The following is a 21078-nucleotide window of genomic DNA, read 5'->3' as shown; positions in this document are numbered from 1 at the left end:
ACGGCTTTTACTTACAACTCAGACCACAGCTATGCCACTGCTGAAGACGGAGGAGCTCTTTAAATAAATAAAGGTGTAAGTAACAGTTTGTCTCTCCACGATTTCTGATCAATTCAGAATTTAATGTACAAAGAAACATGCAACAACACAAAGCAGTGATATCAACATGGGGGGAACACTAACACAGAAATAAATACCATGCAGAGTAAAATCGTACTATTTTGAAGTTTACACGGGTTGAAAGTTAAATTTAGGATCTTTGTGTGAGAAGGAAGGCTCGAGGAAAGAGGAGGAAAAGATGGCGGTTCATTTATGAATACATCAATCCACTTAAGACAATTATTGAAGAAGCACAACTCTAGGACTGACGAGCCAGCGCAATGACAGACGCACTGAACAGCAGTAGAGAATAGGCACTAGGTTTTAGTTGTGTAGAAAAGAACAAATCTAGAATGAAATATGTATTTGAAAGTTACACATTGTTTAGAAAGGTCTTGTTTGTGGAGATAATTACACTGGAATCAGGAACATTAAGAGAAAATGTGCTTTAGCAGATGACAGATGAGTTCATAGAGATAATGCAGATCCTTTAAATGTTTTAATATCGACTATTACAATCTGGAATTGATCAAACGGTGAATATTGTTATGACATCTCAACATATAAAACAAGGGTGAGGTACTCTATACGGCCAACTGTAGATTGTACTTTTCCTCTTTTTTGTGACACTCCTTACTTCCAATTATGGGAAATACAAATGCTATAATACACAATAATACTTTAGACAATAATGTGCAGTTTCAGGAAGATCCTTTCCAGTTGCAATTACCCTGAAGACCCATGAAGACATCGTTTTCAGAGTTTGGTGCAGAGGACTCTTACGTAAACCCTTCTGGGATGAATTTTAAAGCAGACTGCCAGCCATGCCTCGTCTCCAAACACCAGCGCCTGACCTCACGTTGTGGCTCAATGTTGTGGGAAGCTTTCCCCAGAAAAGTGGAGGCTGACATGGCACCATACTAATGTTCATGGTTCAGGAGGGAGATGTTCAACAATCACGTATATTTGTAATGTTCAGGTGGTCGCATACATGTGGACATTTAATGTTTGTAAAACGTCTCCAGACATTTCTAAAAAAACTCAAGGACAAACGCACATAACGGTTCCTTAATGCATCATGCCTTAGTTCACATCAGACAGTCTCAAGTGTCATTGCTGTTTCATCACGACCGTGTGTCCTGTCCGGTCGTGACATTGGGGGTGCAGGCCACCGTGTTGCTGTATCCTCTGCGGTTCAGCTGCATCACCGTGGTCATCGAGGTGTTGCCGGGCTCCGCCGGCCAGTGATCGCAGTGGAACAGAATCAGGAAACACTTGTAGAACTGAGGAAGAGATGGAAAGATGGATAATGTGAACACGACATACCAGCGAAGAGAGGAGTTGACCTTGGTTTCCTTGTTCTCTGAGAGACTTGAGGTATAGGCAGAAATCATGTCTAAGTGCACTCCCGTCAACGGTCAACAAGTGGTGCCTCTTGAGAGGAGAAGATGGACCAGTCTTGTTGCACTGCGAGAGTAGATGTTCTCTTACGTTTGACTTTCATTTAACACAGTTGAAAAGGTCTTAAAGCTGCCGTCCTAAAGTATATAAAAGTGTTCGCTCTGTTTCCTGAGTACTGCGAGGGACTGAGTCATGGTGCCGTCTTATCTTTTTATGTAAGGGTACCTTTTTATGACCATTACTTCAGCACCAGTGTGCACGTTCTGATGTCTTTGCTGCAATTGTGGAGAGCAGTGTAAAATACATAGAAATAAAAATGGTCTAATTATGCAAGAGTTAAATGTACAAGCAAGGTACTTAGAACGTCATTTTACTGTTTCGTAAGACTGCGTCGTAAAGGCTAATGAGATGTAATGTAAACCGGTCTAATGCACATTTTGGCTGATGAGATTTTACTCAGTATGTTGCTAATTATGAGAATATGAGGTCAGGATGAGACACTTTGGAGCGTCGACCATTCCTACTGGCTTCCAAACTAGAGACGAGAGTATAATGTGCACGACATCCCTGCTTGATCATTTGTTGTAATTGTGATCATGCTGGAGAGCAACAATGCAGAAGGAGGAGGATTGCGAGCAGAATAACAATCATCGGGGGGGAAATGATAAGCGGTTATCGGCAGCAATGTTCAAAGCAAGGTGGAATGAAAAACAACAAAGAATAACAAAATGTATACGGGAGCTGACTGCTCCGTGTCGGCAGCATGCCACAGTGTATGAAGGATGCATGCAGAGCATGCTGAGGCAGGCAAACTCTTCATATATTATGTATTCAGGTCTATTTTTATCTTTATCTTAAGAAGGTTTTGCTGAGCATGCACGCACAACCAAACTTCACATTTTCACTCATGATCACATTTGCACATTTGAACTGCCCAGTGGAACTGCTTTTGACTCTATGCTTATCCAGTGGAGATCTTACGATGAAGGCTTTTCCCAAAGGAGTGCGTGTAGCAGATACTGGGGAAGGCTAATGCATTCGTACTTACTTAAATACGGACGTATTTAAAAAGGCCTTTAGTGCAGGGGTCGAAACTGAAGGCGGGAGGAGTTTGACGCCATGGAGAAGTTAAGGTGAAAAAAAACTGCAGAACTTCTATCTCGATATCGATCAAAGTGTTGTAAACTGCAAACGTAAGAGCAGTGGTGACCTGAAGGGCTCTGGTTTGATCTCTAGAGCAGATGAAGAGGAGGAAATCTCTTTACCACTGAGGTGACCTTAAAGGATTACCTTGTTGTTAGAGGAGTTGGTGAAATCTAACAAATATCTGTCCAGCTAAATAAAACGATACAGCTAGCAGCCATTTATCTTCAATAGCATAAAGACTGGAAACAGATGCTAGCCTGGCACTTAACCTCTCAGAGTGTGCGGGCCCACCGGCCAACTGTAACTAACAGTACCTCTAAATAATGCATTTAACTGCAACTTGTTTTTACACTTTAGTTTTTGGTTGGATTAAACACGTTAGGTGCTGGCAGGTGGGTATTTACCTTCACTACCTGCTTCCAGTCTTTATGCTAAGCTACGCTAACCAGCTGCTGACTAACATCATATTGAGCGGGCTGATCCTTTTAAAGTCTGGAAATGTATTTGAATATGAAATCCTGAACTTTTCTCTGTCTCTGTCTCTCTCTCTCTCTCCATTGCAGGCATCCTCCTGATGATGGCGCTGTGCGAGCAGGTGCACGTGTACGAGTACATTCCCTCCATGAGGCAGACGGACCTGTGCCACTACCATGAGCGTTATTATGACGCCGCCTGTACACTGGGTGCCTACCATCCCCTCCTGTATGAGAAGAGCCTGATCCAGCGGATAAACACGGGCCCCGAGCGCGACCTGAGGCGGAAGGGGCGGGTCACTCTTCCGGGCTTCCGCACCGTTAACTGTGACATTTGAGATATGAAACGTGACCCTCTGAGCCCGAACATACACACACACTCCGGCCTTTTCTGGCTGACTAAGGGAGAGGTGCAATAAAGCCACTGGAGACACGGAGGCTGGAGCTTACAAGTTTCAAATTAGACCCATGAAGAACATAAGCCATAGCCCTCTGGGGAGGGATCCACATGGATGCTTCTGAAAGAACTCATTTTCAGTAAGTTGGTTTGCTAGGAAGAGTCTCCAAGATGGAGCTGGAAAATAATTTTCTCTCTGCTTTAGCTGAGCCACGTTAGCTGTGGAGCTGACTAGGGTAGCAACAGATCATTGTTTTTAGATAGACAAGTGAATTTTCAATAACTGGGTGTGTCTCAACGGTGTAAACTCTGTGTTTTTAAATAGTATGCGTGGTTCTCCACTTAAAGGAAATGTTTTAAACGATGGATATTTGTGATTTTTTTTTACTGGTCCAAAGGGTTGTGAATAAGCAAAGAAGACATCCACGCTGAATGTCATGAATACACAGTCACGCTGCAGAAGGTGGTGAAGACGGTTTTGAAGTGTCCACAGAGACTAAGTCCAGCTGTCACAGCTTTTATATTACTGTAGATTTCATCGCCTGTTTGACCTTCCCCTGACATCTTGTGAAATCAGTAGTTGCGTTGTCACGAGGGGTTTATTTCACACTTAGTGCTAAACGACTCTGTGCATGCCAACTTGCCATCACTTACTGTTGCTCCTCGTTCACATTTCAGGATGATTCCTCATTCAGTGTCAAGTGTCTCACTTGATAGCCCACAGGAAGGAAGGCACTGGTTGTCCATTGTATGTTCATTCATACAGGAGAAGAACATCCGTTTTTCTTTTTCTTTTTTATTGCACATCTAAATCAAAGTAAAAAGGGGCCAAAATGCATCTTCAGAAGAATCTGGTGCTCAGAACGGCCGTAACCCTGTGCCTAGTGGTCGACTGAACACTTCCCTGGGTTACCAGGTACATGCAGTAGCTACATACTGTGGCAGGACTGCAGTAACATGCAGTGTAATTGCAGTGAGAGGTGTGGAGCAGTAGATATTGCTGCATCAGGGGATTCTCCAGCTCAAGCAATCTGCAGCCCCGTGTTTTTGACAGTCCGTTGGTTCACTCTTTATTGAATGTAATTTTCCCACTGCGTGTTAAACCCTCCCTGGAGCGCTCACTACTGCAGGACGTATAGTCTGCGTATGTGCAGGGTTATTCCTTTTTGTCATGTAACAACAGGAAGCTCATTTCCTACAGCTATTAACGTCTCATATGTTCTGAATCCTGGGTTGAACCGGTCCGCAGCTCAGAGTGGAGACGATTTTTAGGCAAGAGGAAATTGAACCGGTAACATGAGCAGATTTGCGTCGTCTCCAGCCAGGATGATTTACAGAGTTTACAGTCGGTGCCACATCTGCGGCAGGCTCTAGATGTATTAGTTTGATGTGGAGAGGAAGATTGGTTGTGGCGTTTGCCGCAGACAGTCAGGAAAATCTCGCCTATGACAGAGATTTTTATTGCTTAAGTTTGTTATTCTACAAAACGTTCTTGTGCCATTTGGTTGTGGATCGAGTTAAGATATGAAAACGTGTCTCAGAAGTGTTGCTTGAATAATCCGTATGTTGAATTTGATGGCGTAGTGGTGGTGTGTCGATGATTCTGGGGCTTAACATTAGTTGTTGTTGAGAAGGGCTGGGTATCACCTAAAATGTGTCGTGCTGTGCTGATACCAAAACAATGCATTCCTTTTTATAACTCGGGCAACACAGTATTTGGTGCCAATTTCAATACTTGATAGTCGGGGTGGGGGCGACTCTGTTATGGGATCTTTATATTGCAACATTGAGAAACTGCATATCGTGATATACTGTAGTACCATTTTTTGTAATTCTGTAGGGAAACTACACTTGGTTGCTAGTTTATTAGGCACGCTGCTTAAAGCCGAGTGGACGAAATATTAAGAACACTTCTCGGATGTATCTCCATAATGTTCTACAGCCTCCAAAATGACGATTACAATTGAATCAAAACAGTTGCATCTAATATTGGATTATTACCTTGTATGTGTATATTATGGATTTATTGCAGAGCTGTTGCATTAGACAACGTAACCTTTAGCGAGGTGGATCTAAACTGGCAGCTGAGTGTGAAGATAAACTATCCAGATGGGAATGAGTAATTCAGTGAATTACATAAATGACAAAAAGGTATTTCATCACATTGATGCAAAATTCTGTAAGTCTAATGTTGCCACTAATAGCAGTTCTCCTCTCTTCGGTGTCACGGTAAATATGTGCTCCTATCGCCCTACTCGACTCCAACGCATTTAGAATATAAAAAGCGGTTAGATACCCAGCCCCGGTTCTGTTGGATTGTCTGGCATGTCATTAGAAGATTCTTGGAAGAAGGCAGTCAGTAAAGTCAGCAGCTGTTGGACTGTAACAGAGGTTTTAAAAAGACGGACCGAACAAACCGTTTTGAAACTTAAGAAATTCATCGTTCATCTTGACTCGTGCAGGTTTTCAGCTCTGCTGTATGTTTTATGTTTTTCTCTGTTGAGATAATCAAATGTTTTATTGCTTGTGATTGTAACACACTGAAGGTGCAAAAACCCTGAACATAATGTATATTTCTAATAACTTGGATTACTTTCCAATGCACAGAGCATGCAAATCAGGATCAGGGCTAAGAGTCTTAAACTGTCTGTGCTGTACTGTGCTGCAAGGAGCACCGTTGTCATTCAATTGAGAGGCAATTATGCTAGAAGACTTTTTTTTTTTAAGTGGTGTGTTGCAGATTTTAGTGCATGCTTGTGGACAGGGAAACCCCATCCAGCTGCGGTGCAGCTATTAGTAGTTCCCTAGGAGCATTTGATTCAGTGCAATGCATTCCGGCCACTTCGCATCTTAATATTGTGTCAAACTCCATTTCTAATTGTCTTTGCACGGGTGGGGTGAGAGTTATAGTTGGTGCTATTCTCTCTGGGATGCTTAAGGTGGATTAAACATTTATTGGCAGGACACAGGACAGTGTATTGAGATGAGTAAACACACTTGCGGGCACCGTTTGTTACGTTTGTCCTCTCGGCCTCTTTCTATCCGCTCTTTACTCTTGAGGCCTATTTTTCATGTCATGTTTTTACTCTATATTGTGGGACTTTCTGCACCACACTGCCTCTAAAGGATTGTTAAACATTTAAGGGTTTTATCTTGTACATTTCCCTCCTGCAGGTTCGCTGCAGTACTCCTGAAATGAGGAAGAGAAAAAGAAGCATCAGAGTGAAAGTTCTGTTTCTCTCCCTACAGCCTTAGGGTGTTCTTCTTGACTTTGATTTGTCAGTGAATTCTCTTCTTACACTTGAATTGATATTTAAATAGACCATTTGTATGATTTCAGCCGTTGTAATTTGTCTTTTTTTACTGTGTAAATAAAGCTATTGTACATGTTGAAACGTCGCCGACTCACCTGTTTGTTCATGAGTATGTAGATGAGCGGGTTGATGACGGTGCTGCTCTTGGCCAGTAGTGACGGCACCACGCTGGCCACGGGACTAATGATGTTGGGCGGGCCGAATGTCGCCATCATGGCCACGACACCATAAGGCATCCAGCACAACATGTAGCAGACCGCTGTGGTCAGAACCATAAACAGAATGTGGTACTCTCTCCTCCGGGCTGACGTTTTTCGGATCTTACCCACCTGTGGATGAAGCAACATCAAAACGATCGAGCTGAGAGATGTTTTATTAACTTCCAACTTTCTTGGCAGCTGGTGATTTGCTTTGTATTTCTCTACAGTGTGCGTCTTAAACCTAAAGATCATTATAAACTCTGCATTTACGTGTGTTCTGACATCCAAGATTCACTGATTGCAGACTAGATTTGAAAAAGTTATAATGAATTTCATCATCTATGTTGCAGGAAAGGAATCAATTAGTTTTAATTAGTCCCTGCGTTTTACTGCTCTGCTATGCAACAGTAAGAAAAGTGATGAAATGATACGTTATGATTTGTATTGTAGATGCATTTCTCTTTTTATTCAGATGCCATTTCTGCCTTCAGGCTTTCTTTAAGATCAATGGAAAGTCTTGCTCCGTGTGTTGGGTGCACGGTAATGGCAACAAACACGTTTCAGCCACAGCCCGCGTTGAATTCTAGCTGAAAATGCATTTGTTTTTTGCACACAATTAATGAGAATAACAAATCATTTGTAATGTATGCAATGCATCCCCTTGAGTTCACATTAAGTACAGTATATGCTGGAGTAATTTGTCAGATTTAATTAATTCATCAACAATAAAGGTATTTAAATTAGATGTTGACAGAGGGGCCTTCTGGAAGAAGGGTACAGCAATGATGTAATAATGCACGTTGAAACTGCACTTTTGTGATGCACGTTTGCAATTAATCAAATCACCAAGAACAATTCAAATGCAGTGACGGTGGAGATTTTGAGGAGCTAAAGCCCCTCTGAGCGTGCAATACTTCTGTCAGTGGACTAATTCAACTAATCTACCTACTCGTCTCTCGTGAAATATGTTTTAAAGAGGTGTCATCAAACTGAACCAAAACCAATTCAACTAATTGACCCACACAGAGATAATAATAGTTGCAGGGAACGTTGTGAAAGCAGCTTATTGATGCAAAGAATAGGATTTAAAAGGCCAACTAGCAGTCAGAGAAGAAGACGGACCATTAGAGGAACATCACCGAGACATGAGACGTGCTCCTGTGGAGCTCGACAGCAGTGCCAAGACACCTGCAACAGTTCCTCCTCCTTCTTGGATGATCGACATTGTTTATTGTCTTTGTTAGTGAGAAGATGTGTGAGTTGTTTTAGGCTTTGTCCCAGCAGCTGATCACTGCGTAATTCTAGGATAATCCCTGCACTGCTGACCCCCCCCCCCCCCCTCTCTCTCTCTCTCTCAGGAATAAACAGTCTAAATCCCTGCGAGTGCAAATGATACTTAAAGCAGTTAAAGTCTCTCCCCAATGCACCAGTCACTGCTCTGGGTACTTAAAATGTGCATGAGAGTGATTCATGTAAATATAATAATCTCTATCTGGCATTGGAGCAGTGCATCGTGAAGTTAAACATCAGTCTCTTGTGTTCAGGGCAGGTAATTCATGCTACTACTTTCATTTCATGTATTTAAAATCCATTTGAGCCAGGAGTGTTACCGCAGTCAAACTAAAAGGGCGTTTGCTTCTATTTTGAGTAATATCACGAGAGACGCAGATGACATCCCAGGAGGGCAGGAACCCTCCGGCAGACGACAGTGAGACTTTGTTTTTAATATTTCCTGGTCCATAAGAAGCATTGCTCAACATGCCTTCATTGCCCTTTACTTTGCACACATAGAAGCATAAACCCATAGAGCTCTGTGGAGCCTGTGTAAAATATATTGTATATTATGTTTTATAACTTGATCAACAGAAGTGTATGTTTGGTTTGAATTCAAGCGAACCACCTGCTGTGCTTTGCAAAAAAACATGTTAAGCCTCCCTTCAAGCTTACAGTGTTTGCTACTCAAGAGGTAGATTTCGGTGGATGATCGGTTTAGCCACATTTTCCTGTCACCATCTGACAAACATTCACACACACATTGATGTCTCCCTACCTGTTTGACTGCCCATAACAGCCTGCTGTAGCAGTAGATCATCACCAGGACGGGTAGACCCAGGCAGAAAATAAAGAGGCAGATGATGTAAGCGTGCGACTGGGGTGTCTGAACCGTCCATGACACAGAGCAGCTGGTTCCTGCCCCCTCTATGCCATAGCTGCTCCAGCCCAGCAGAGGGGGCACTGTCCAGAACAAGGAGTACAGCCAAGAGCCGCCAACAGCCAGAAGGGGCTTGCGATAGTCTGGCCCACCCTTGTTGTATACAGTCAGAGTGCTGTAGCGGTCGTAGGAGAGGATCACCAGAGAGATCAGCGACACAATACCTGAGAAAAAAACAGAGACGTGGAGGAGTGAGAGTGTAAGTCATCAGGACAATACTTTAGTTATTGTCATGCCAATCCTTTCACTAAAACACACAAATGTGACTCTTATGGCGGCACTTGAAGAAAAGTCAAGAGAAAATTCAGATTCATAAATGGCTGTACAAAATGATGTCTCCAAAATCATTAGATTTCATCCTCTGGGGACCATGAATGTCTGTACAACACTTTTATGGTAATCAAACTAACAGTTGTTAGGGGTGTCTGTGGCTCAGGAGGTAGAGTGGTCGGTCTGAGGGTTGGTGGTTCACTCCCCAGCCCCTGCAGGGGGGCAAGATACTGAACCCCAAATTGCTCCCAATGGTGGGTGAATGTTGACATGTGTTGTAAAGCACTTTGAGTGATCGTAAAGATTGGAAAAAGCGGCATATAATAGACTAGTAAATGGACTGCATTTACTATTTGCAACACCGTGCAACAAATACCAAAAACATCATATAATGAGGTCAAAACTTTAAATATACTGAAGCAGCTCTTGTGACTTGTCTACCGTCAGTCCCCGAGGACCTACGTGTCACCGCCGCAACGGGAGCGCACAGAGCTCCAGAGCTCTTTAATTATTGTGTACTGCCTTTTTACTTCATATGTTCTTCTGCTGTGACACGATACATTTCCCCGTTGTGGGACTAATAAAGGATTTCTCATAAAACACAAAGATACAGGATAAAAAAGTATTTGCACAGCATAAAAGAAAAGTGAAATGAATGGGCTGCGTCTTAAAAATGTTTTGCAGACGTTATGAGTTCAATAATTAGTGTGGCCCTCGAAGGATGTTGTAAAAAAAAAATGGCCCTTGACATGAAAAAGGTTCCCCCCCCCTGCTTTAGAGAGTTTGTTGTGCACGTCCTCAGAAGATGACACTATGCGTCCGCACGATGCAATACGCAAATGATCGGTAGGCGCAGAATGAGGTGCTTTATTTAGGGGCCTCGCATACAATCAATGATCTCTTAGTTAACAATATGGTAATCATAACCTCCTCGTGTTTTGCATCTGGAGCTCTTGACCTTTTCATAACATCGTGATGTTAGAAACAATTGGCATTATAACTCAGCAGCATTATAACCCCCCCCCGTCATGTATTGGACATCAAAAATCATCTTATTGCAATAACTCATGCTTCAATTGCACCATATTACCATCTGGCGTTGAAGGAATGGGGAGTTAGAGGGCACACAATCCTGTGTGTCTTGCACAGCACTGCAACCACGCAGACAAACCACATGAAGCATGACAAAGAAAATAACTCTAAATATCTCGTGCAGTTTTTATGAGATATCGTACATACAAAGTCACATTTTAATAGGACAATGCATCCAATGGAGAAACCGGCTTATCAACATATATATTATATATATATATATTATACGTTCACACGTATATGTGCCAATTTTAGAGCTGCCGGTTCAACTAACCTGCGTGTGATTAGCATGTGGATAATACAATACAAACTCTACTCATCAAACTATCACCTCCCGTTCTAACCCTGTGGATGTGAGCTGCCAGAAATCTCAATCTCAAAATTTCACATTTTTTAATTAAAACGTGTCAAAAATAATTATGCGAGATCAAAGGGTGGCAGATCTTCAGCACACGTCACCACACATACCGTACTCTGTGCTCAATAACAAGACGGTGTCATGTCTCGTCGAGTTTGTTGAGTTTTTCATGTCGTCATGTCACTTCCTGTCTTTGTGTGGTTTCCTGCCATCGTCAGCGTCTGCCCCGCCCCTGATTGTTTCCACCTGTTCCCACTCACCTCTTGTATAAACAGTCCTGTCTCCCTCGTCCTGTGCCAGTTCGTCTGGTCATATCCTTTGTCAGAGCGTATACAACGTGAAGTGTGCTTATCCGATAATTTTGTATATCCTCCTAGTGAGTGTTTCCAGTTGTTATTTTTGATTTATGGAAGTAAAGTTTTGTTTATTCTAAATCAAATTTATTTATAGCCCAATATCACAAATTATGCATTTGCCTCAGTGTGCTTTACAGACTGTACAGCATATTTATTATGCCTGCTATGTTTTTTATATAATATAATGTTTATATTATTTGCTTCCATGGTTTGTAAATTGTTTTGTTAATGTAGTCTTAATATTTCTACACTTACCCTTGTGTGTCTGGAGTCGTGCAATTGAGTCTTCCTTCCCTATTGTCCGAGTCATAACAGACGGTTTCAGTATCTGTGGTGGAATTTGTTTTATTTAATTTTAATTATAAATGTCATACTTTTCATCAACGACTCTGTACTTGTATTACTGTTACTGTATTTTATTCTATTTAATTATTGTGTACTCGCCACTTTGCTTTCTTGTTCTTTTGCTGTAACAAGGTACATTTCCCTGTTGTGGGACTAATAAAGGATTTCTGATTCTGATTTTGATGATAATGGTGCACGTGTGCGAGAGTAAGCCCCACTGTGATGAACTCTCACCTGGCATCAATTCTTTGCACCTGCCCTTTGTGCAAAGACGGCTCGTCTCCTAACTGTTATTTGTTCAAACATCTTAACAACCTACACGATATCAAAACAGGAAGTAGTCTGACATGTTTATAGCAGAAGCAGTGTGAAGCTTGGGCCGTAAGTATCAGATCTCATTTCATACACACTCGTTTTGGACGGGGGTTGCAACGTTTATAAACGCTAGCTGGCGATATAAAACTATATCCATAATACTGTAGTAATTATGAGTTTTCAACTTATAAATGCCGTTCTTCCACGTCGTAAATACGCCTGGGAAACTCTGATCCTCCTCCACCTCACATCAGCAAAACCCAATTGTAATGTATATGGTGTTATATTGTCGACGCGCGGTATTTTAATCCTCTCAAGACCAACTCTGTAATCTTACAACCATCGCAACTCTTCACCATCTCCAGCAGCACTGAACCATCACAGACTTTAAGTCACGTCACCTGTGTGATCAGCCTAAGTGTCTAAATGAAAAAGGCTGTATGAGCAACAGGGCAGCACTTTGTGAAATCACTTTGTGACGATCATATGTGCTTCAAGGAAATGTTTCTTGTTCAGCCTCCTTTATAAGATAAACAATATGCACACACCAATTGTGTACAGTAATGACTACATTCACATTCACAATAGGCTCTGTGCTATTCCTGTATATTGTTTTATGACAATTGAACACATATTGTTCGTCTGACGTCTGTCTTGTCTGACGTGCTCAGCTGTTTCAAGAAATAACTTCTTCTTTCCATAAAATAAGCTATGTATTTGTGATCTATTTTTAATGACGTATGTCTTCAGTTGGCACAAACAGGCTGGGAATGGGATGGGAATGGGATGGGAAGCCAAAAACAATAAGTATTAGAAAGTATCAGACTAATGCATTGTGGCTTTTGGTCTTTTCAAGGGATTTGTTGACAATATGAAAAATAAAAAATAAAGCCAAACTTATCCTTTAAGCGTAGGAGTGGGGCAGATCAGATAATGCTTGTGTATAATGCCAAAACACAATATTATCTGACTGCACAGTTGTTTTGAATGTCAAAGACACGTGACATATTGTGAGCGTCCTGGAAGAGAATAATTGCCGTGGATTCTTTAAAGAAAGGATCCTGAACAGGAAAAACATCGTGTCATAGAAACATTTGAAGTTGTTGGAGAAAAACGGAGAAACCATCGTAGTCTCATTACAAATAAAGGATTTTACATGCGTAGCCCCATTAAAACATTTTATTTATCTGGATTTCCATTATTATTATCGTGTTTCACCATCTCAGTGACAAAGCCTGTTTCAGAACATTATTCACCAGCTGGAAATGAACTGGTATGCAGATACTGTTACACAACGGTGATAATCATCACCACTGTCCGGCAGAATTAATCATGGGATTAGTTTTGTCTGACTGGAATTAGATTAAACCTTTTGATCCAGTCCATGACCGTGTAATTGGACACACTTTAAAGCACTTAACATCTGAAGTATTGTAGCACAGATTTAAATGAAAATACAACCAGGTAATATTTCTTTTTTTACTAGGACTTGTATTGTTTCATCTCTTCAGACGCTAAAATAAACTTCAGTCAGCAATCCCCTACAAGCAATGAAAGAATAAACATTGTGTTTAGGAGTCAGACACGTGAATTGTTCCACAATATTTTAAAAGGATCTCAAGTCATTTTCCATCAGACTGTCTGTGACACTTTACTTACTAAAGGCCCTGTCACACATATCCGTATGACAGAATCGTACGCCGGCGCATTAGTCAGAGTCCAAATACGTCCAACTTTTCATCGGATCGGAAAAGTGAACATATACAGATACGCATGTCTAACTTATTGATAGCGCATCACTTACTTATACAAAATGTATCAGACGAATGCCCAACGAATGCATAAGATATACAAAAATATGGCGTATACAAAATATCGGCAACACACTGGTTTACGTTGATATAAGGTAAGGTATAAGTAGTATTCGTTAAGAGCTCACTGTGTTACGCTGGGGTGCGTTGTTGAACGCTGATGTTTTGAGCATGTTCAAAATTACCGGACGTACCCGACGTGTGCTTCATAAGATATGCAGACGTTACGTTAGACATACGTGAATACGGAATACGTACGTAAACATTTACCTACGTAAATACAGTACGTGAACATTTACCTACGTAAATACCTACGTAAATACCTACGTGACTACGTTAGAGGTACGTGAGATAAAGGCTACGTCGGCTGACGGTGAACCCTACAGCCAACTTATTGATAACGAGTGGATACCCTATTCCTACCCGATGTTAAGATGATGCCTGACGACGGAGTAACTTATTAAACGTGTTTCTACAGTACAGCTAGCGTTCAGCATGTTAGCCGTTCTCCAGCATCAGCATGACGTGAACCAGATGGCACTTTTCCAGCTCCGTTGTCCAGACGCTCTGATACATTTTAAGTAAGGAAATGCTATCAATGTTTGACATACGTATAATAATTCGTTATGTATTCGTTATGTATATGTCAGCTACAACACCGCTGTGGGAAAGTTAGACGTATTTGGACTCTGACACATTTTGAGCTACTTTTCATTTACGCCGGCATGTTTCTGCCATACGGAGCTGTGTGACAGGGCCGTGCGTCTGGCGTGTTTGGAGTAACGTCTGCATCCTTCAAACGATCACAACATACCCTTACTTTATATCAACCTATTGCCGATATTTCGTATGCGCCGGCACACGTTTCTGTCATACAGATATGTGTGACACTTCCATTCATACTGAAGGGCACAATGTTCTGTTATCTTTTTGTGCAGATGGCAAACTAATCCCACAAGACTAGTGATGTGGTCATATGGTTTTAGGTTCTCAGCCACACTCAATATAACACATTTAGCTGACACACTTCAGAATTTGTACAATAAAACGAGTTTGTCTGCAGAGCGACTGAACTTGGATTCAAAGAACACATTTCAATAACTCCAGCATTTGTGCATCTTATCACGTAGCTCTATTCTAGTTCTGCTCACAGTATGCAAAAATGTTTGCGACTGCATGGTCCTAGTTACACCATGTGTTTTTCAAAGATAATGGAGTCTGGGTGAGTCTGGGTGAGGCTGTGCAGGCGGTCTGATTCCCACACCCCTGCCTGTATTTTCATTCTTGCTCGACAAATGTACTAATAGCCTAATCCAGAGTTATTTTCTTGCTGCCGTTCATGTGAATGAGCCGAGACCAGGCTTTTTGGCTTCATGCGCTGGAGCAACTTTCATAGGAACAAACGGGGCACCGCCTCCAAAACTGTATCCAGTCCTATTCTTACATCCATGTTTAAAACGGTACTCCACAAACCAGTGCCACTCGGGCACATGCTAGTCGGCATGCTAACATGCTAATGTTAGATTAGCATGTTAGAATGCTAGTATTTGCTAATTATCACTAAGCACAGAGTACAATTGAGGTTGGTGGGGAATTAGTTTTTATGGTATTTGGTCATAAACCAAAGTATTGGACGAATGATCATTTTGACCTGGTGGCGGTGCTCTGGGAAAAGTCGAGGATCACCAGAGTCAGCAGCATTCATCCTCTGGAGAGCATGAACATCCGTACAAAATTAAATCCGCACACACTTCTGAGTACACAGCGTCTCCTGTTGTCTGAAGAGAGGCTGTTACATGTTTGTGTACTTACTAGACCTTTTTGGTGACGAATGCATTTCCTCTCAAAGCGTCGAGTTACAAAGGTGAAACATCTGTAAAGCTACAGCCATCGATAAATTGATTGAATAAACATGTGTATGAGTCATTCTGCTTTCCTTCAGAACGCCAGAGGTACAAAAAGACCTTAAGAAGATTCAGGGGGGATTCTATATCTTCACTGTCCTTTGCGATGTGAACGTCATGTTTGATCCTTGCTTTAAACTTGCCTTGGCCAGTCCAAGAACAATCGATCATGATATTACATACGATGTGTGAGTTTGTGCTCTGGAAGCTCCTCTGCTTATCTGAAGGTGGAGATGGTTTCTGGGAGATTTATAGATAAAATGAATAATTCTGGCATTACTGTAATATAGGAGTTTGTAGTTAAACCCAAGAACTCTACCGACTTGTTAAAGTGTGGCCAGATGGCGTTATTTCAACAACGCCACTGCCGGGGAGAACGAGATGTTCTTGACATGTGAATGTGCCGAATGCTGTTGAACACGTAAACACATTAGCATATTGCTTACGCTTCATTCAAGTAAAGGAGTGCTTATTGTGAATGACGCTGCGAGATAGATGAGAACCACAAACCATGATGAATTATCACAGCATGAGTGTTGGCACGGTACACAAACATGCGTAACAAAGTTCACACAAAGTGTTATTTACATGCAGCGAAAGACGCACACAATAAAATCTGTTTCAGAATATCACGGGGAAATTATTTCTATGCAAGTTTGTTTACATTGATAGAAAAATAAGCAAAATTCAGTTTTAAAATAAGAAAATATGACTTTTTTTCTCTGCACGCCAGTGTTTGTCTCACATAATGGTAATGAGATAGATGCTTTTTATATATTTTCATTGCCAGTTTGCCAATCTTCTATAACCTATATCTTCTGAATTCAATCAGATTTGTTATTCTCAATAGATAGATAGATAAATAAATAGATAGATGATAGATCAAAACGTTATTCATGTCACAGCAGAAGAAGACGCAGAAGAACTAGAGAACTATAGAACTATACCTAAATGTATTTGTAAAATCAATGTTTCGTCAATATTCAGGAGCATAATCTCATCAGTTTTGCATACCGAAGTCCTGCAAGAACAAAACCTGCAGGCGTCATGAAATAAACATTATGTCTACTGGTAACTGTGCACCACTGGAAAGCATGCAGTCAATGAGATTAGCAGTATCTCCAGCATGCAGCACAATATGTTAAGACCTGCGTACAGGCAACGAGGTGGTGAGAGGGTGAAGAGACTGTGTGTGAGAACAGAAGGAAACAAGAAACAGGATAATAAGAAGGGAGCAATGGGAAGATTGCGTATAGAAGCAGGAGAATGCTGCAGACTATCTATGAGCATTCCTTCAACCACAATATGGATTCAAAATGGATGACTGAGGATTGGCTGTCAAGAGACAAACATGCAGTATTAACCCTTTAAAAGCGCAGTGTTTGGTGTAATTGGAGTGGAGCTAAGTGGACTGTCCAACACTCTATATGGGCTCAGTAACAGCACTGATTATGTTTAAGAATCTTCATGCCAATACCAGGAGTGAACAGTTTTTTTTCAGTATTTGGTAGAACAAGCAAGTAGAGGATGCAACACCACAAAGAGCTGTTATCCAACTGAAGACCAGGCTAGAACAAAACCTGCTTCAATCCCATGAAAAGACTAAATAAATGATCTGTTTGTGCGTCTCTCTCGCCAGCTTCCCTGTCTATTTGTTTCTTCTGAAATCGTAAATCCTAACAGATTATGTTTTTTTCAATAGTTTTTGGAAAATAATGGAGGTCTGTGGCACAGAGGAATAAACTGTATCAACCTTCGGCCTCACAGGAAACACATGTCGGTGACAGATTTCTCTGGGATTTGTTGACAATAAGAGAGATAAAGATTTTCCTGAGCTTTCTCATCGCCTTTGGAAAATGTGTCTCAGGTAAAATTCTCTAGCTACAATAAGAGTTGTCGTTAACAAAATTAAGAAATAGTTCCATCAAAGGGAAATTAAATTAAAGATCGACAACTGGGGTAAAAACAGGAAATCTTTAGTTTATTTTAAACACTTTTAAATTGGAGATAACATTAATATATCCAAGAAGCAATGAGTCATTTGTTCTCATTTGATACTTTAAAGGTTATGAGATGAAGGCCAATGCGTTACCACTCCACCCCTACTGGTGGACAGATGGAACAATAAACGCCACTGAAAAGCTGCGACTTGAAGGTGGGAACTTTTGAGACAAACGGTAAAATTCTCTCAGGTGTTTGACACTTTGTGCATAAAGGGTTTGACTTACATGTTCAGCTATTGCAGTAAAGCAGAATATCTCATGTTTCTTTCGAACAAAGGCCAGTGAGATGTCATGAACAGTGTGGGGCACGAATCCGACTGCAATCACTTTTGCATTTGGCTGCAAAAGGTCGGAAGCTAAACCGATAAATCGTCCAGACCGACGTGATCACAGATATAACAACGTATATGTTGAACTACACAAATGCTAAACTAGGTTTGCTGTTACATAGAAAGAGTATCACCTCTTAGTTTGTCCTCCAGAGAGCACTGACAAGCAGATTTTTCGACTGCAAAATCTCTCGCTCAGTATGAATATTGGTCATAATAAAAATAAAATAAAATTGCAGAGGTCTATATCAACAGTATTTATTGGAATGTGAGTACTCAAACAAACACAATATGTAAAGTATTTGTTTTAATACCCTGACACCACAGATGTCCTTTGTACCTTTTGTACCCTTTCAACAAAAAAAAGCAAATATGCATTTACAACTTTACTTTGTGTGAATCGTCTCAGTCAAGTCAATAAACAGATGGTGAAGCCAAGAGATGTACTGCCATGCTCTAATAAAAATCATTAACACATCCAATCCCCATTAGTCCTCATTATCACTGATGTACTGTAACAGGGAATATAACTGGCCATATGAAGATCTTCGGACGGTGGAGATTGTCTATTTATATTCATATTCAGCAATACCTTACATTTCTCAGCTTGTATCCATTCTGACTAATGTTGAAAAAAAAGCAGACATTTCCTCTTCCGCTTTCCTTATTTGAGTTTCCAAAAACATGTAGGCTGATGTCTTTATACAAATATCTTATTTAAAACTGATTAAAAAAAAGATGAAGGCATGCAATCACATAATAAAAACGTCTTTGTTGATGTAAGCTCTAAATTGTAGCCTAGGCTATATAAGAACACGTGTATTTTTTGTGATTTTTAGTTTTTTTATAACATCACGATTAAAATAACTTTATAGTCTTTGTAAAACAAAACACAAGACAAAAACACAAGTTTATCAAAAATATCAGTTGAAACAGTATTTTTGTTCAAGCATTTGCAAAGTATCAGGAAATAAAAGGAGCCTACCGAAGCAGGAGTTGATGAAGCCGTACCAGCTGCAGCCGCTGCGCCCCAGCAGCCACCTCCCCCGAATACTGGAGGCGAAGCTGAGAGTGGTGCCAAACAAACACACCAGCATGTCACTGATGCTGATGTTCAGCAACAGCATGTTCACCGGTGTTCGCAGCTTCTTGAATTTGCAAAACAAAAGCAGCACAATGAAGTTGTTTAGGAAGCCGAAAATCATGATGAAGCCCAGCACCACGGACAGCACCACGAAGCCCGTCTGAGAGAGCTTCCCCCGGCCCTCCGACGAGTCCACCAGCTCCCGGTCATCGCTCAGGTTAAAGCTGTAATTCAGACCATCCTGACCAGAAAACATCCTGCTGTCCATTTATCGGAGCTTGTCTTCACTCTGGAGGCGTTTTGGTAGTTGGGGTTTGTCACTTTGCTCACGTGGAAAGTTTATGAATAGCAGGTTCTTCTTAAGTCTTTCTCTTCGCTGTTTTTCCTTTGGGACATTAAGACCTGAGCGCTTCATGTTTTCAAAACGCGCATTCCTCCACAGCTGGTGAGCATGTAGCTGCTAACGCGTTCCTGGAAAACTGACACTGACACAAAGGCAAAAAAAAAACCCCAATGTAAACTTAAAGGTCCACCTGTTACCTTAACGCATCGCGTGTCCTTTCTCCGTGTTCAGCACATTTTAGTCGGAGTCTAGCTTTTTTCTCTCTCACTATATCACTATATCAGACGGCTTATGACGAGACTGAATATTTTCCTAACTCTTTCGTTATGTTTATGGAAGTCTGTCATCTCCAAGTCAACACTTTTAGATGAATTGTAATCACAGTAAAGACTCCGGGAGGATGAACAGTGTTGCGTAAAGTGCGCTCTGCTTCGCTACCCAGGTCATTTAAAGGAGACTCTGACGTCACGAGACATCGTTATGACAGGGATCACCACGGTGTGTGTGTGTGTGTGTGTGTTTCAACATGCTCCTCGAGTGACTGAATATCTCTTCTTGTGTTTATCAGCATATTAAATGAATTCAGGAAACCTCTGTTGTCTTTTACTTCCCTTCCACACAGCAGCCCTGCAGTGTTTGTCTACTGGGTCTCCCTTTTCACTGCACTGCATGCTGTCAGAAATGTTATTAAACCTGTCAAGAGATCTGTACAGGATCAGTGAATTGTCAATATTATACTTTATGTCTCTCTATTCAGCATTGATATATAATAATAATAATAATAATAATAATCTTAATTATGTTAATATTCACATTATTGTGTACTTTTCTATTTTGATGCTTTGGCATGAGAGTGTCAGTAAAATATAAAACCTGCCGAGAGAGCAACAGTTTAATAAAGTGCAACGAAAAATCATATTAACGTATCAAATAAAAATTAAATAAAAATGATCCAATAAAACAGTCATTATTCACAGTGCAGATAATATTTTTAAAACACCAACGTTCTTTAAAAGTGTTGAGATCCCCAGTATGTTTGTAAAACCTAAAATCGAGCCAGAGTCTTGCCCTGATGTTACAGAGCCACACTGTCTTGGCCTCCTGCCCCTCTCTGTTCTCAACTCTGTTTTTCCTGCTGATGTATATGGCCATTTTAGCCTCTCCCGAGAGGAAGTTTAGGAGCTGCCATTTTTCTTTGTTGTCTTTTTTGTAGGCAACTCCCATGATAAAAACAGTCTGTAAAAACCATGTTAAAAACACTAAAAACTAATGTTAAAAGAGAGAAAAACTCTGAGTCTCTTACACTCAGTAAAAACATGGAATACAGTCTCACGTAAATTGCAGAATGGACACTTGTTAAAAACAGCAGGATTAATAACAGAGATAAAAGCGTTACAGGCGATGGCACCATGTAAAATCCTCCACTGGAGGTCGGCTGTCTGCTTTTTAAGGGGAGGTTTGCAAAATAAAAACCCACTATGGGCCTGGTCCACTTCCTCCACCCAGTCAGTTACTCCACACAGTGGAGGGTCTGCTGCACAGGTCTTTCTTGTGGATGCTTTTCACAGTTTGTATATAGAGTCTTTTTGTCCACTCTGTGCAGCGTCAGTCCTGGCGGGTTAGTGA

The 21078-nt window shown here is 41.0% G+C and overlaps 2 protein-coding genes across 3 annotated transcripts in view; one reads left to right on the top strand and one right to left on the bottom strand.

Annotated features, from left to right (window-relative positions):
* Positions 1–6911, top strand: part of st6gal2a (ST6 beta-galactosamide alpha-2,6-sialyltranferase 2a) — a 40424-nt gene extending 33513 nt beyond the window's left edge. For both annotated transcript variants that reach the window (XM_029458564.1, XM_029458565.1), the window contains 2 exons: positions 3210–3656; positions 6691–6911. In XM_029458564.1, coding sequence (XP_029314424.1) covers positions 3210–3457 — 248 coding nt within the window. In that variant the 3' untranslated portion in view covers positions 3458–3656; positions 6691–6911. The remainder of the gene's footprint in view (positions 1–3209; positions 3657–6690) is intronic.
* tmtops2b (teleost multiple tissue opsin 2b) lies at positions 87–19882 on the bottom strand. Its single transcript, XM_029458566.1, has 4 exons — positions 19011–19882; positions 9081–9406; positions 6926–7159; positions 87–1382 (listed from the first exon to the last, which is right to left on the bottom strand). Exons 1-4 carry the CDS (start codon positions 19375–19377, stop codon positions 1224–1226), a joined length of 1086 nt encoding a protein of 361 aa, XP_029314426.1. The 5' UTR covers positions 19378–19882; the 3' UTR covers positions 87–1223.
* Between the last annotated feature and the right edge of the window lie 1196 nt (positions 19883–21078).

Source organism: Cottoperca gobio, chromosome 21, assembly GCF_900634415.1.
Source record: "Cottoperca gobio chromosome 21, fCotGob3.1, whole genome shotgun sequence".
NCBI classification, from domain to species: domain Eukaryota; kingdom Metazoa; phylum Chordata; class Actinopteri; order Perciformes; family Bovichtidae; genus Cottoperca; species Cottoperca gobio.
This window is presented reverse-complemented; position numbering and strand designations above follow the sequence as displayed.